The sequence below is a fragment of the Lethenteron reissneri genome, chromosome 8 (assembly GCF_015708825.2).
Source record: "Lethenteron reissneri isolate LAM-NWPU_2019-01 chromosome 8, ASM1570882v1, whole genome shotgun sequence".
Classification (NCBI taxonomy): domain Eukaryota; kingdom Metazoa; phylum Chordata; class Hyperoartia; order Petromyzontiformes; family Petromyzontidae; genus Lethenteron; species Lethenteron reissneri.
Genome location: NC_083786.1, coordinates 9,578,797 through 9,592,752, shown reverse-complemented (window position 1 = coordinate 9,592,752; position 13,956 = coordinate 9,578,797). Strand labels below are relative to the sequence as shown.

At 47.3% G+C, this 13,956-nt stretch overlaps 1 protein-coding gene across 1 annotated transcript in view; it reads left to right on the top strand.

Moving 5' to 3' along the window:
* The window catches only part of LOC133360895 (fasciculation and elongation protein zeta-2-like), a 52,721-nt gene that overhangs the window by 8,679 nt on the left and 30,086 nt on the right, over positions 1-13,956 (top strand). Inside the window, exon 2 of the mRNA XM_061579768.1 lies at positions 13,539-13,647. Within this exon, the coding sequence (XP_061435752.1) occupies positions 13,539-13,647 (109 nt within the window). The remainder of the gene's footprint in view (positions 1-13,538; positions 13,648-13,956) is intronic.

The following is a 13,956-nucleotide window of genomic DNA, read 5'->3' as shown; positions in this document are numbered from 1 at the left end:
AATCCTCGTGATTTCCTGTTCAAATGAGCACAGTAGCGGTGTTCATCTCCCGTTCACGGCCCTAATTCAATGGTGGAAATGTCACGCTCCTATGGCAGGGATGAGTCTATCCATAGGACATCTGTTGATCTACCCGTAAAGTGGGAACCTATTTTATCGACCCTGAGGGATTATGGGTTGAGTTAACCCACAACCAGGATTTGAACTCGAAATTTAACCATATACTGGTTTCATCATTCTTCCGAAATTATCAGTACAGTATTTGCAATGTTTGAGTACTGCCGCCTTTTGTCCAATCGGCCTATACAGAGCAATGTTTTCCAAAGGCGTTTCTGTAAAACCAGGAAATTGAACTGGCTTTCAATGTCTGTGTCTCATCAGCAGAGCGTGACCTCAACGACGGTGAAGCGGACACCTGAATGTTTTTGTTATTTGTTTCCCACGGGTTCACGGTGAGAGCGCAAAATAGATTATATTTTTTTGACGGAGAGCTTGTGAAGGGTCCCACCGCAATGTGAAGAGACAAGATTCAATTGGGTCTCGTGAGCTCCACCTGGATGTGCAGGAGGTGATGCCACGCTCGTGGACTGGGGCTCTCCTCGCCGCTTGTCGTAATGTGGCAATTTTGGGGGGTGGGGGGGTTAGTGGCCAGTTTAGTTTGTGTTAATTTCCTTCTCTTTGGCTCGTTTTACATGCTGAGCCACCCTCACTAGTTTTAAAGAATGCACAGAAGCCCACAATTGTAATTACCACGCCAAGTATATTAGCCCGCCAAATGAGGGCATCACCACCGCCCTGCTTGCTTTAACCATGGAGTTGATAAGAGTGCCACGGTTTGTTTTTAACTGCCTTCATGTGCACAACTCTTAATTGCACTGCTTATTTGACTCGCTGTTAAAGCAGCTGTAAGCGCACACTTTTAGCTGTAATTAAGGAGGCTGAGATCGTACGTGATTGCTAGATTGTGCGCTAAGCTGTGGGTGGGTGGGTGTGATTGTTCAGCGCATTTAACACATTCCTGCGGAGGGAGCTGGTAGGAACGTTGGGTTGCTCGGTCAATGGCCAGGGTCAACGGCGGCGTGGTGTATTCCGCAAATATGCCCGACTGTGATTGCGGGCACAAGCCGGCGTGAGCAGGTTAAACATTGAGTTTTTTAAGAGCACCACGGGGTGACCAGCCCATCCCCACCCAGCCCCACCCCTCCCACCCCCCACCCAGCCCCATCCTCCCCACCCAGCCCCTCCCCACCCTCCCCTCTCCACCCAGCCCCTCCCTCCAGAGAGAGATGCACAGCCCTTCAAATGTTTTGGGTAGAGTCATTGGGCAGCCTTCCCGACTCGACTTGTACACAACTCTGAAGTACCTACCGACTACTTGAGGTGCTGCATTTACCACTGTTTAAAAAATGATTCTTTTACTTAAACCAATTATTGAATTGAATTGTGAAACTCCGAATCATGACAATTCGTCGACGTTTTCACTGACAGTACGTGCCCCTATGCTCTAAAAAGCAAAAACAGGAGTATTTGTGTTTCAGTATGCTTATCAACTTTTTTGGGTGCAATTGTGGCGCAGCGGTTTAACGCACTGTCCCCTGAACTTGGAAACTCGAGTCTGAATTCCCGACCACATTTAATGTCAGTGGCAAGTGACGTCTAAAAGATCCGGGAATGCTCCCTTCACCAATCAGCGCTCCCTTCACCAATCAGCACTCCCCCTCCCCCCTGCCCCACCTCCTGCTCGTGCCGTGCCACCACTCTCGTATGTTTGTCCGTTATCTGCCCCAAGATGATGATGATGTTGTGACCCGGTCTTTAGCTCTGGTGAGGTCCTCCATGGTTCACAGCCACTCCTGCGGTTTTAATACGTCCACCGTGACCGATCTTCCTCTGCAAGGGGGGTGAGATGTTCATTAGCGTCGATGTGCATTTTGACCTCCTTTGTTTATTTTGGAGAATTACAACGAGCTATGAAGTTCTCTTTCACGTGTCCGTATCGTGGCGAGCCCTGTCCACCACATTTCAGTCGGTGATTTTCAAAGCGTTGGCGATACATAGTCAAACAATGCCCGTGGCCAACAGTGTGAAGAGGCCTGGCATCCATTAAGATACAGAAATAAGGATTGTGAATTTTTTTATTCTGGTAAATTTACGTCTCCATCGCAAGAGCACTTCTAGTTTGACGACGATTTAATGACAATCCAGTCTGTAAAATCGGGTGAATTCTTGCAATTTTGGTCGTCATCACAATTACAGTCGTCACTTTGGCCATCATCACTGACGCTCGAAATCTGCAGATGCTATGATTGGTCATGCGTTGCTGGCAGTGCTGTGCGCAGAATCGTTTTAAAAACCTCAACCAAAACACGAGTGTTCTGCTTGCGTAAGCGAGTCTTTCATCAGATGGAGAACTTCCGAGCGACCTGTCATAATGGGACAAAACTGCACAGCCTTCAGTGTCCGCAGCAATCCAAACGGAAGCATAAGAGAGTAAAGTGCCCAAGGCCATGTTCTCTGAGCCCTCCCAAAGTACACTACTTACAATTAATTTACGTAACCTACTTGAGGGCCCGCGAAGGCTGCGTTTTTCCCGACATTAACGTGTGTTCACTGCTCAGTGGGTATTGCTTTATAATGCAATAATCTGGCACATTAGGCAGGATTACACAGTAGGAGTGCAAAGACGGCTGCCGTGGAAGTCAACTTAAAAACCACGCGCACTCTTTACGCCCTGCGTGTTCCCGAAAATGGAAGGAAAGAAACAACGCTGGGCTCATCGCTCCATCTCCATCGTGGACGTATCTCTCGGCCGCGTTCCCTTCTTTGGCTGCCACTCCGCCGTGAGTCTTCAGCCACCGGCTGCGATCCCTTCTAGTGACGGAATCCTGCTCAAGCCCACAGAGTTTGCTACTGAAACGGGCACACTAACTTCTCTTCATAACCAGGTAGTTGGAAGATAATTATTTATTGTAACGGTTGTGAGCTCTTGCGGGGCATAATGGGATCGCAAATCCCCATCCCTGAAATTTTTTAATTTTAAGCGTCGTGAAATGCATCAGAGCTCAACTTAATTTGACATTAATGGGAATTTAAAACCCTTGGCAAAGTTATCACCTTGCTTGGCCGAAGCGATTCAAATCGTACCTCGCCTAAAACACATTCCTTTCGTCCATGTGATGTGCATGGCCTGATTATTCCATGCAGCAGCTCCAGATGCAGTTGCATGTACACACTACATTCATCAAAATTTTTAACTGCGACAAAATGTTAAATCGTCATTCGTTGGAAACGTCATGCACGTCGTGAACAATTGTCGGCTGCCAGAAGCCCTCCCGCCACAGATCAAAAGCCGCTCGTTGGCCAGAGGGCATCAGAGGCTATTGCACAGTTCGAGTAGACCGTGCTGCCCCCACCCACCACGCAGGCCAGATTGGGCACACTCAGATGTTGGGCTGTTCTTCGTCCCTTCACGGTGGTGATGTGGACTAGCGCCAGGGCATTCGCCGCTTTTTGCAGAGGTACGGCGTGTCGAATCCTGCAGCCGACCTGGTTATTTCTGCGTGTATGTTAATAGTCGAATGACATGCCATGTGCTTCGCAATGCGCGTTCAAGATCCCGTGATTCACAAGATGAGGCCATGGTGTGTCTGCGTCATGGCCCAAATTTGTTCCTATGTGAAAAATTACACCGAAAATTACTCGTTTGGGATTATATATAGCAATCATCGCCCCCTACTGTGACAAAATAAATACTTGGCAGGACGCTCCTGAGAAAGTCATGAGACACAGTGCTGCTCTGCTAAGTGAACAAGCATCGTAATAGTAATTGCAAGACGGTCTACGTGTGAAACATCATGAAAATGACACCACTGTTTGTGGCAGTCGGCAGCGGCGGCGTCACGTCGTGTTGCCGTTCACAAATGTCTACGCGGTGCCTGATGGGATCCGTTCGCCATGATGGAATGATGGTCCTGGTTTCCACGTTGGCGGAGGTGAGTAGAGAAGGATGTAAACCAGCGGTTGGGAACCTATGGCTCGCGAGCCAAATATGGCTCTTCCAGTGACGGCATATGGCTCCCAGACAATTTTGAGTTGAAAAAAAAATTAGTTTGGAACTGATTTTTAAATACTTGTGATATTTGCTTAATAATACTGTGTCATTTTAAAGTAAACAGAAATTAGTTTTGAAGATACATTTCACGGGTCACGCCTGCATGAAGCTCAACCTCACCACGTCGTATGAACCAGACTACAAGGCCATCAGCAAAACCATGTAGCACCAGAAGTCGCATTAAAAGTAAGACATATTTCATTTATTATACGTTAAAAATACTATATGGCTCTCAATGAAATATATTTAGAAATATTTGGCTTTTATGGCTCTCCCAGTCAAAAAGGTTCCCGACCCCTGATGTAGACCAATGTTCACAGCATTCACATCCGTGAATGTCTTGAATTATATCTGGCCATTCGGTTAAACATTTATCGTGGGAATAAAATATATCATGCGCTACTTTGGAAGCACCACTCGTACACACTAACGCGAAGTTCAAACTTGCGCATTTGCCGATTCATATTCCAGTGATGGCTCTCCCTTGCCGGAAATGCCAACTATTATGTATAAATATTTGTTTCCCTTTCAGAGCAATGAAATTGACAAATGTGTTTCGAGTTTTGTTGTTGTTATTTGCGCCTATGTTCCCCTGGCAACGCAGAATCACACACACGTTTTGTTATTCAGCTGTGTGGCTTTGTGGCCTGCAGAGCTGGGGGGGGGGGGCACGGGGGGAGTGGGGGGCTCCATGATAAGGGATGGTGGTGGTGGTGGGGGGTGGCAGGGGATTGAGGCTGCTGATGAACGTTGGCCCTGCCTGCAGTCCATTTTGCCACCGCTGAGCGATTATAAATATTTTAAAAAGAGCATGCATCCTTAATTAGCGAGCGGCAAAACACGTGCCGTGCGCTCTCGGCTATCGCTGATAAAGGGTTGTAGTATTCGGAGGCATAAATAGGAATTATCGCATTCGTTCAGCGCCTCTGCGCGCGCGTACATAATTGTAGCGTTGCGTGCCACTCACAGACTGCAGGATTATTATGTTTAAAACCAGAACTATTGACACAACGTGGCACGGCTTTTGCCAGCTATAACCCGATTGGATGTAGCAAGCCGCAATATAGGTCTTCAGAACGGTTTTTTTTTACCCCGTTTCTTGGAATGTCATACAGCGTACACTCGCACGCACGGTGACGTTTCCTTTCCAATTCTTGTAAATGTTGACCTGCACCTATGAGAGCTTATCATCCTCCTCGTGTTGCTGATGATGCATCTGTATCTATGGCCCCTTTTTGGCAATCCACTGCTGGATGAGGGCTCCTGCCCCATGCCGTGCCGGCCATGGGAGTTATTTGCCCCATTCCTTCAACGTGCTGGTCATTACGCGCCTGTGGAGGCAACGGTGTCCAGGGCCGACTCGGATGTCTGATGTTAGCTGTGGCTGGGAATTAAACTCGGGTCTCCAGGTTCATTAGTACAGTACTGAACATGTTGTGTTTTTTTTTCGAACCATGTGGGAGCTGACTGGGTGAGCGCATCTCACCCAGCAGAAAATATCATAAAGCATTCAAAGCATACATACACTCAAGTGCAGGTGTGAAAATAAAACAAATACACTGTGAGCTAATATAAATTGCACTAAATAATATTTATAGTATTTGCATGCAGTTTTTTTTATTTACTGGTAAAGCATGTAACTCCACAATGCGGTATATGTGAGAAATGTATTAACATTGCTCATTTAGCAAAAGTAATTCCTATCGTGATTCGATCTCCAAGATGGCTTCTGCGTTAAAGTCAGCAGAGCTTCAGGAAAGCCTCTACAGCTTGCTCGGGGTGCGTGGCCTTTTCTACGGCACGGCTTGTACACAGAGGGCGACGATAAATAATTCTGCACAGCCTGACGGCGGAAGGAAGGGATGGATGGGCGGGGGATAGTCCTGAGCACGCGCGTGTGTGCGTGGGGAGCGGTCATGTAGCGGTTGGCGCGCTGCGCTATGAACCCAGCGACACGAGTTCGATTCCCGCTCACGGCCAACACCAGTGATGATTATCTGAACCGGTCCCGGGCCTCCCCTAGGTCGACTCAGCCTCAAATGAGTACCTAGTGTGGTGTGTAAACTTTGCCACTAGGGAGACAAAGGCGGTCGGGCATGGTGCTGGCCACCCACCTTCTCGTGTGCGGTTCCGGCCTTCATAGGTGCTCACTAACAGCACTTGCCTCTACAGTCTGTTAAGGCTATACGGGGGATCTTTGTGTGTGTGCACGTGTGTGTGTGTGTGTTCGTGTGTGTGTGCATGTGCGTGCGCGTGTGTGTGTGTGTGTGCGTGCGGTAGCGTAGTGGTTAGCGCTACGCCGCACTACGAACCTGGCGTATCGAGTTGAATTCCCGCTCACGGGCTACACCAGTGACAATTGTCTTTACCGGTTCTGGGCCTCCTCTAGGTTGACTCGTCCTTAAATGAGTTGCTGGTGCGATGTGTAAACATCACCACTGGGGAAACAAAGGCGGCCGGGCGTGGTGCTGGCCACCCACCCCCTCGTGTGCTGTGCCGGCCTTCAAAGGTGCTCGCTAACAGCACTTGCCCCAACAGTCTATTAAGGCTATACGGGGGATATTTATCTTTGTGCACGCTGAATGTAGGGAGCATTAGTGTAGGGGTTAGCGCATTGACGACATGGTGTAGCGAACATCTGAATCGGTGTTGTGCCTCCTGTAGCTCAACACGGGTTTAAATGAGTACCTGGTGCAGTGTGAAAACATCAGGACTGGGGAGACAAAGGTGGCGAGACGTAATGCTGGCCGCATTATACCCCCCTTATGCTCCTCAATATGCACTCGCTAACAGCCCTTTGCTAACAGTCCTTTGCTAACAGCCCCAAAAGCTTAAAATTGATATCCGGGGGGATCTTTGTCTTTTTTGTACGTGCGCGGAATGTTGGGCAATCGCCCGTTAAAGCGCGATATTCCTGCCTCCTGCCAAAAACGCTCCGACCGTAAACCCCAGGACACAATGCAAGCAGGCGCTGCAACCAAACGGATGGGCAGGATGAAAAACCAGACCATCTCTTGCATCGACCGTGCCCCCCCCCCCCCCCCGCTGTCTCACTGCCTGTGTCTCGAGAAGCTGCTGACGCTGTATATTTGGTCATAATTTGGCCGCTGCGTTGACAGGGCTGTGAGCGTGTTCGAGGAGGATAATTCGGACATTGCACAGTTGGGGGTACGGATGGGCCGTGTGGTGTCCATGTCGGATTAGCCAAGTGCTGTGCTGACATTTAGGGAGGTTCCCACTTGGCCAAATTAGCGCAAGGCTGTAATTGATTAATTGTTTCGGTAACATGTTCATGAAAAAATAATTGAATTTTCTGGATTGCTCGAAGGTCGGAACACATTAGTTGGCAATGCTGGGCTCCTAGGTTAGAATCTGGTTTGCAGCTGGCCATAATTAAAATTGGTTCTCAAGCGAAGTGGGTTTTAATGGTCCCAACTTGGTCAACCCATGACTGCACAAAAACAATAAACAAACGAAATCTCAGAGCGGAGTGTGTAGGAGAGTGCGACCACTACTGTGCAAAGAATACATAGGCCAGGTGAAAGCATACTTGGGAAAGAAAGTCCTGTGAAAAATCCTCTCCGATGCACACAGCGCTGTTGCTCTGCGAGCTTTGTGAATTGACGGTTCATTTGAGGCCATGATGCCCATGGCACAATATTAAAATAATTTGTGGGAAATATCGGCTGAATTGTCGTTTATTTTAATTGCCTTGAGCATTGTGATCTGAAAGTACAATCGCATTGTGTTTGGAATTCATTACGAATTGCACGATTACAAATGTAAATGGCTCCAGGTCAGCATAACAGGATTGTTGTTTTTTTACCTTTAGTGGCAAAAAAAGATCTTGACATTTTTGCATAATTATAATAATTATGTTTAGTTTCATATAGCGTAGTTAATGCAAATCGCATCTCATAATCGCTGAGGAAGCACAGACAAGCTAGAAAGCAGCAGCCAGGTGGTGAGCTGAATAATTACCCAAGTTCTGTAGTCCTCTATATAGTAAGATGTTTTAAGCCAATTAATGTGTTTATAAATACATGGGAGGAAACCTGAGCGCGTTGGGATCTTAGGATGGAATGCGCATTATACATTTTAATAAAAAAAAATATCCGCCTAGTTGCGGGGCGGGCAGCCAGACCAAAACGAGCGTTACTTAACGGACCTCTGTTGCTAACAGCCCAGTAGTACGAGGGTAATTAGCGCATTAAATACCCCCTGCTTTAACCCTACACATTGTTAAACCCAGTGGGAGGCTTGATCATCACAGTCATTGCATGCAAACGAGAAGGCAATTATAACGGCGGGGGTGTGGAATTTAAGTGCAGGGCATCTCCGTGGCCCATCGTCGTGGTTATCATCATCATCGTCGTCGTCAGTCATGATCTATCCACTGCTGGATGAAGGCCCCCCACCCCAGGCCATCACCATCTCGCAGCCCGGCGACGGAGCGATGCACCTCGCACGCACGTCCTTCTGAACGGCAAGCGGTCAGAAACAAACGGCGCTCTTGGAGGGTGTGATGGATAAGGGACGATGGTTTCATTGCCTCCGTCTCCGTGGTGGGCATCCTCTCGGGTGTTGGGGGTGGGGGCGCGGGGGCTGCCCTCTCAGCCGTGGCTGCTACTTTGTTGTTACGCTTGACAAGCGGAGACGGATATTCGTAGGCGGCTTGGCGATCTGTAAGTGGAGGGGGGCCTGAGCTGATCGCGTATGGGCATCTGTTAGGAAGCTGCTTTTAAATCTAGATTGGAAAACTGATTTTGTGTTCAGTTTGTTGTCCTTGAACTGCACCTCCGCTCGGCACGGATGGCTACGTACGGTGTGAAAGAAGTTCAACGCACATACGTGCACCTTGCGTGGGTCGTGCGACGGGAAGCCGTGGTCCATGAAGTCCCCAGGGAGTGACGCTGGAGTGTTGCGGTGGACGCTTGTTGTTTCACGAGTCTCGGTGGTGCGTGCGCGTCACCAAACCACCCCCTGGAATCGAGTCGGCTCTCGGAAGCCGAGCTTGGTTGAGCCTGGATAGTGCTTGAAAATTGCTGGCCAAATGCGTGATCGGTGTTATCGGCCACGGGGCTCCATTGCGAGCAATGCAAAAAAAATGTATATCTATACAGCTATGCTTCCCATATCCATATGCTTAGGGGCCCTTGTAGGCAGGGGACAGCTGTCGCCTGATGAAGCTAGTTGTAATTACTGGCGAAACGTCGTGCTCAATGTCAATCTTGTGGCTTGGCTCTCCAACACACGGGTCTGCTGTACTAGTGACGAATTGGCCACGTTCTGTTTACGTGACAACCCTTACTAGTTGGCCGTGTTGGGTGGTGGCAGGTTTAACGACACATTTATATATTTACGCGATCTAACCCGTAAAAAACCTCTTATGGATGATATTGGTCGCGAAAGCCGACGTGTTGAACTGGTCTTTGTTTCATCACCCTGTATGACTAAATCATCCGGAACGTGCTCATCTCGTCAAATGCCAGAAGCTAAGCAGGCTAGAGGCTGGACATGGCTTGGGTGGGCGACGACAACGTGCCACTCCGTCGTCTCTTCATCCCCGCCTTCACCAACACACACGGATCGACAGAAAGGCGCCGTAAATTATTAACGCAGGTTGAGTGAGACAGTTTTATGTCGGTGAATGTGGGTGGGACAGCACAGGCTGTGTGACGATATGTTACGTTCGGTATTATGCACTGACAGGCCAATAACCAAATCAGCCGGTGCGTGGATTCTGACACTGGAGATTGGTGAATGATGAGGGGGGGAGATTGCAGCTTCCTGAAATAAACTATTTTGTTTGCGTCTCTACGCTAAAATAAAAAAAGGGCACGATGTTCGTTTCTATATTAAAAAAAAGTTCACATTATGCTCCACAATTAATTAACATGCATCCCCCCCTCTTCCCTTTCCTTGACATCTAATGATTAATCCTCTGCTGAATGCAGGCCTCCCTGAGTCGCCATCTCTTGTGATTTTGCACCGCAAAAATCCTGCACTTCCACACGAGCTGATTCCGTCACTCCATCTCTCCACAGCGGACATCCGCCTGGTCGCGAAAGCCCACGTGTCAAACTGATCCTCCTGGGATCGCGTTACCTCCTCTCCCGCGCCGTCGTTAGTCTCGACCGCCCGCCCGTCCGTCGTCACCTTGTGTGCCAACATATCCTGGCCCAAGCCCACTTACTTTTCTTGACGGTCAATAATTATTTCTGGAACTTTTGCAAGTGGTCCCCTAATCCATGCGTTTTGACATTCCTGTGCCTCTAAGGGTGTGTCTCTTCTTCGCCCTTCTTTGCACGCCTTTCAGCGTTTCCCTCCACTCTCTTTGTCAATGTCCGTATTTTTTCGATCCATTTGTTATTTCGCCAGTAATGTACACTGTACACGTGTATATATACAAGTATATCATAATGAGCGTTAGTTTGCACCGTTGCCGTATTAGCAATGCTGAGCCGCAGTCTTGGATTCTTCCTCCAAAATGCGCAGCAGTTACTCGGGTAGGAGCATCAGCGGATGTATTTTTCATGACGTGTGTAGGGGAATAGCGCTTTGTTTTGGAGGCTGATTGCCCGTCGAAAGTGGCTTGGCGTACACTGCATTCTACATCTGACAAATGTAATGATTGTGCGCCCTGAAACTCTGTTACAGTCCTTGCTGACATGCAGTGTATACATGCGCAGTAATGCACTGTTACGTTATTGCTGCTTCGATGATTGCATTTTTGTTCACGAACCCACACTGACCAGCGTGGTGAAGTATAGTCAAACAACACCCACGATCAACAGGGCGTGGGAAGCCCTACGTTCAGCATTGGACTGACAAGGGGCTGTGCGTTACTCAGCTATGGTGAATTGTTAAAGCAGGTTATGTATGGAACTGGAAAAAGCCATTACAATGCCAGTATCAAATAGCCAAATCACTCCTAATGCTTAGCTGGATTTGGGTGACTACCATGCATCACAGTTTGTTATTGGCTGCTGCGGAACTCTATGCTGTAGGAAGTAGAAAGCAGTGGAGAAAAATCAGTTTTTGTGCTCTACTTCCACACTTTCCCATCTGTGCTCTGTGCAATCAGCAACCCTGCTGACCAGCGCAGAGAATTATCGTCAACTGGGCTGCATGGCATGGAGGCCTTCATCCAGCAGTGTATCAATACAAATCAATTTGCTTTTTTTCAGAACGTGTGTGTGTGTATAGTCAAGGGTTTACTTCATTATAAAAGCAGTGTAATGATTGCCCATGCTTCATCCTAGCCCACAGAGATTTCAGCTGAATACAATATATTTCGTTGAAATTGTGATTGGATGTTTCTACACAGAGCGAGACATTGTATAATTCTGAGAATGCTGAGCCAATACCGGAGACTTCATAATATAAGTAATAAATAAATCGATAACAAATCTTGTGCCAATCCATTGTTGGTTGATGGCCTCTCCACACCATATAATTTGTGGGTGTTTTTTTTACTCTACTTCACCACGTTTGGAGAGGTCCTTCATCATTCAAGCAGTGGATTGACCGTGGCTGATGATGATAATGATTGGAGGCATCCTAATCGGATTATCCTCTGCATAGCAATCCTTTCTCATTGTAAGGATGAATGCCCCGGAAGGCTTTAAACAATAAACTATCCTCTGAATTTCTATGAAAGTAATACAATTGCCGCAGTGGGTTTATTACAACTTAACCACAATAAGAAAAGTGTCAGTATTTTAAGTTTTGGATTTAGGAGGCATATTCATTCACAGAATGTTAAATCACAATTACCATCACCTCCTGCCACTGAGCCACCCTCCGCAAATAACACGTGGTCTTTTACTGCTAAAAAAACTGAACCAAAACAAAATTCAAAGAAAGCAGCCTGGCCTTTAAAAAAAATAAAGCATCCATTTCCCACCGGAAAGAATTGGCAGTAGTGACGGCATTAGTTTGGGAGAAAGCAATTTAAATTCATAAAGCATTTGAATTATGCAATACAAAATTGTCCGTATGAGTGCCAATAGTATGACAAGAAAAATTTTGCATTTGTGGAAATTCTTCATGCAGTGGTGCGGGTGAGAAAGAGAAAAAAGATTGCGGTATGCAAGTGCTCGGGCGAATGTGAATGACATTTTCTCCTTTTTTTCAGAAGCACTACAAATGGACAATTTAATCTCGAATCCAAACGAAGGGGGTGCGTAGAAAGAAAACACGCACGCAGCGGTAGTGTCCAAGTAGCCCGCTCCTGTGTCCGAATCGTCCAGGAGTGCACTCGATTTCTCAGATCTTGTCGCAAAGGTTCACGGTTCGAATGCAGCGGCCGCCCTGGTTGACGCTGCAGTGTGTCTTAACAGCTTTAAAATAGTCGTCGTCTGCTTCGCAGGCAAAGTCGTCAAAAGGGTATCCTCTGATGTCAAAAACAAGAGTAGGCCATTGTGTGCAAGCTTCGTGGTCCAAATTGGCCAAGTGCAAAAGATCGCCTTCAAGTTACTCGATTGGAATCTACACAGCAGTCATCGCCCCCCTCCCCACCCTACTGTGAAAGCGTGGCAGGACTTTTCTGGAAAGGAGTTTTGAGACTCGGTGAGGTTTTCCTGGGTAAACAAGCAAAGTCAATTATTAGTAATGAGGTCGTGCAAGCTCAGCAGGAATTTTTGTACCTGGATAGCATTTGGATGGCCAACCACCACCGTGCATAAATCAGGCCTTGGCTTCTGTGCGACTGCCTTGTGGGCAGCAGCAGAGGGGGACCTTGACTTAAAGCTTTCGTGACTGCAGGAATTCATATTCTTTGGGGTTTTCGGTAAAGCCATGTAGATAGATCAAATAATAAAAAATAATAACAATAATAAATATAAAATTGTTATTATTATTTTTTTATTTGATCTATCTATGTGGCTTTACCGAAAGATCCAAAGAATATACAGAGGGGGACCGTGCAGCAAAATCCATTGGTGTACCGTACTGAGTTCCCATATCTACTCTAACCACCTTCATCAACCTGCACTGACCAGTGTGGTGATGTACGGTCAAGTAACTCCCATGACCAACGGCGTGTGGCGAGGCCTTCGTCTCGCAGTGGATTGACATAGGAATATAAATGAGTACCGTAGTTTAAAAGTGTATTGGTGATTCAGCACGTGAGAATAAGGAGAAACATGTTCGCAAGTAACCCCACGAGAATGCAGCAATTGCAAACCTTATTGTCACTTTTAAGTCTCTATCAGGTGCGAAATCTTCAAACTGTAGTCAGACGGAGCGAATGTTTGATTTTGGAAAACGTTGTCCTTCACAAGATGTGGCCCCTCCTTCAAATGTACCAAAGTGTGGTCTGTTGCATACAATCGTGCCATCCAGGGCGGTTGGTGTGGGTGATGGAAAGGGAGCGATAGAGAGACGATGTATTCTCACTGACCGTCTGTTTTCTCGTTGCCAGGATCTGGAATGCCGTGACGGATAATTTTGGAAACGTGATGCCGGTGGACTGGAGCTCATCTCACGCACGGACCCTGCAGATCCCAACACTCAACATGAAGGAGCGCTTCGTACGTCCCCCACCAGCGTGATTTTTTTACCCACACACAAAGACAAAGGTCCCCCGTATAGCCTGAACAGCAGGTGAATGATAATAGTAGGAAAAAGTTGAAGAGCAGCATTTCTCAAGTTGTGGGTCAGGATGCCGATGGATGTCCCATTTGTCACTCGAGCGTATCATGACTCGGGCTGATAACAAATAAATATGACAACACACGTTTAATCGTGCACATGCAATAACATTTAAGTCCCGTCTGTTGTCAAAGTTGCTTGTGCTCAAATCTCTTTGAATCTCAAGGCTACGGCATCTGTAGCTCATT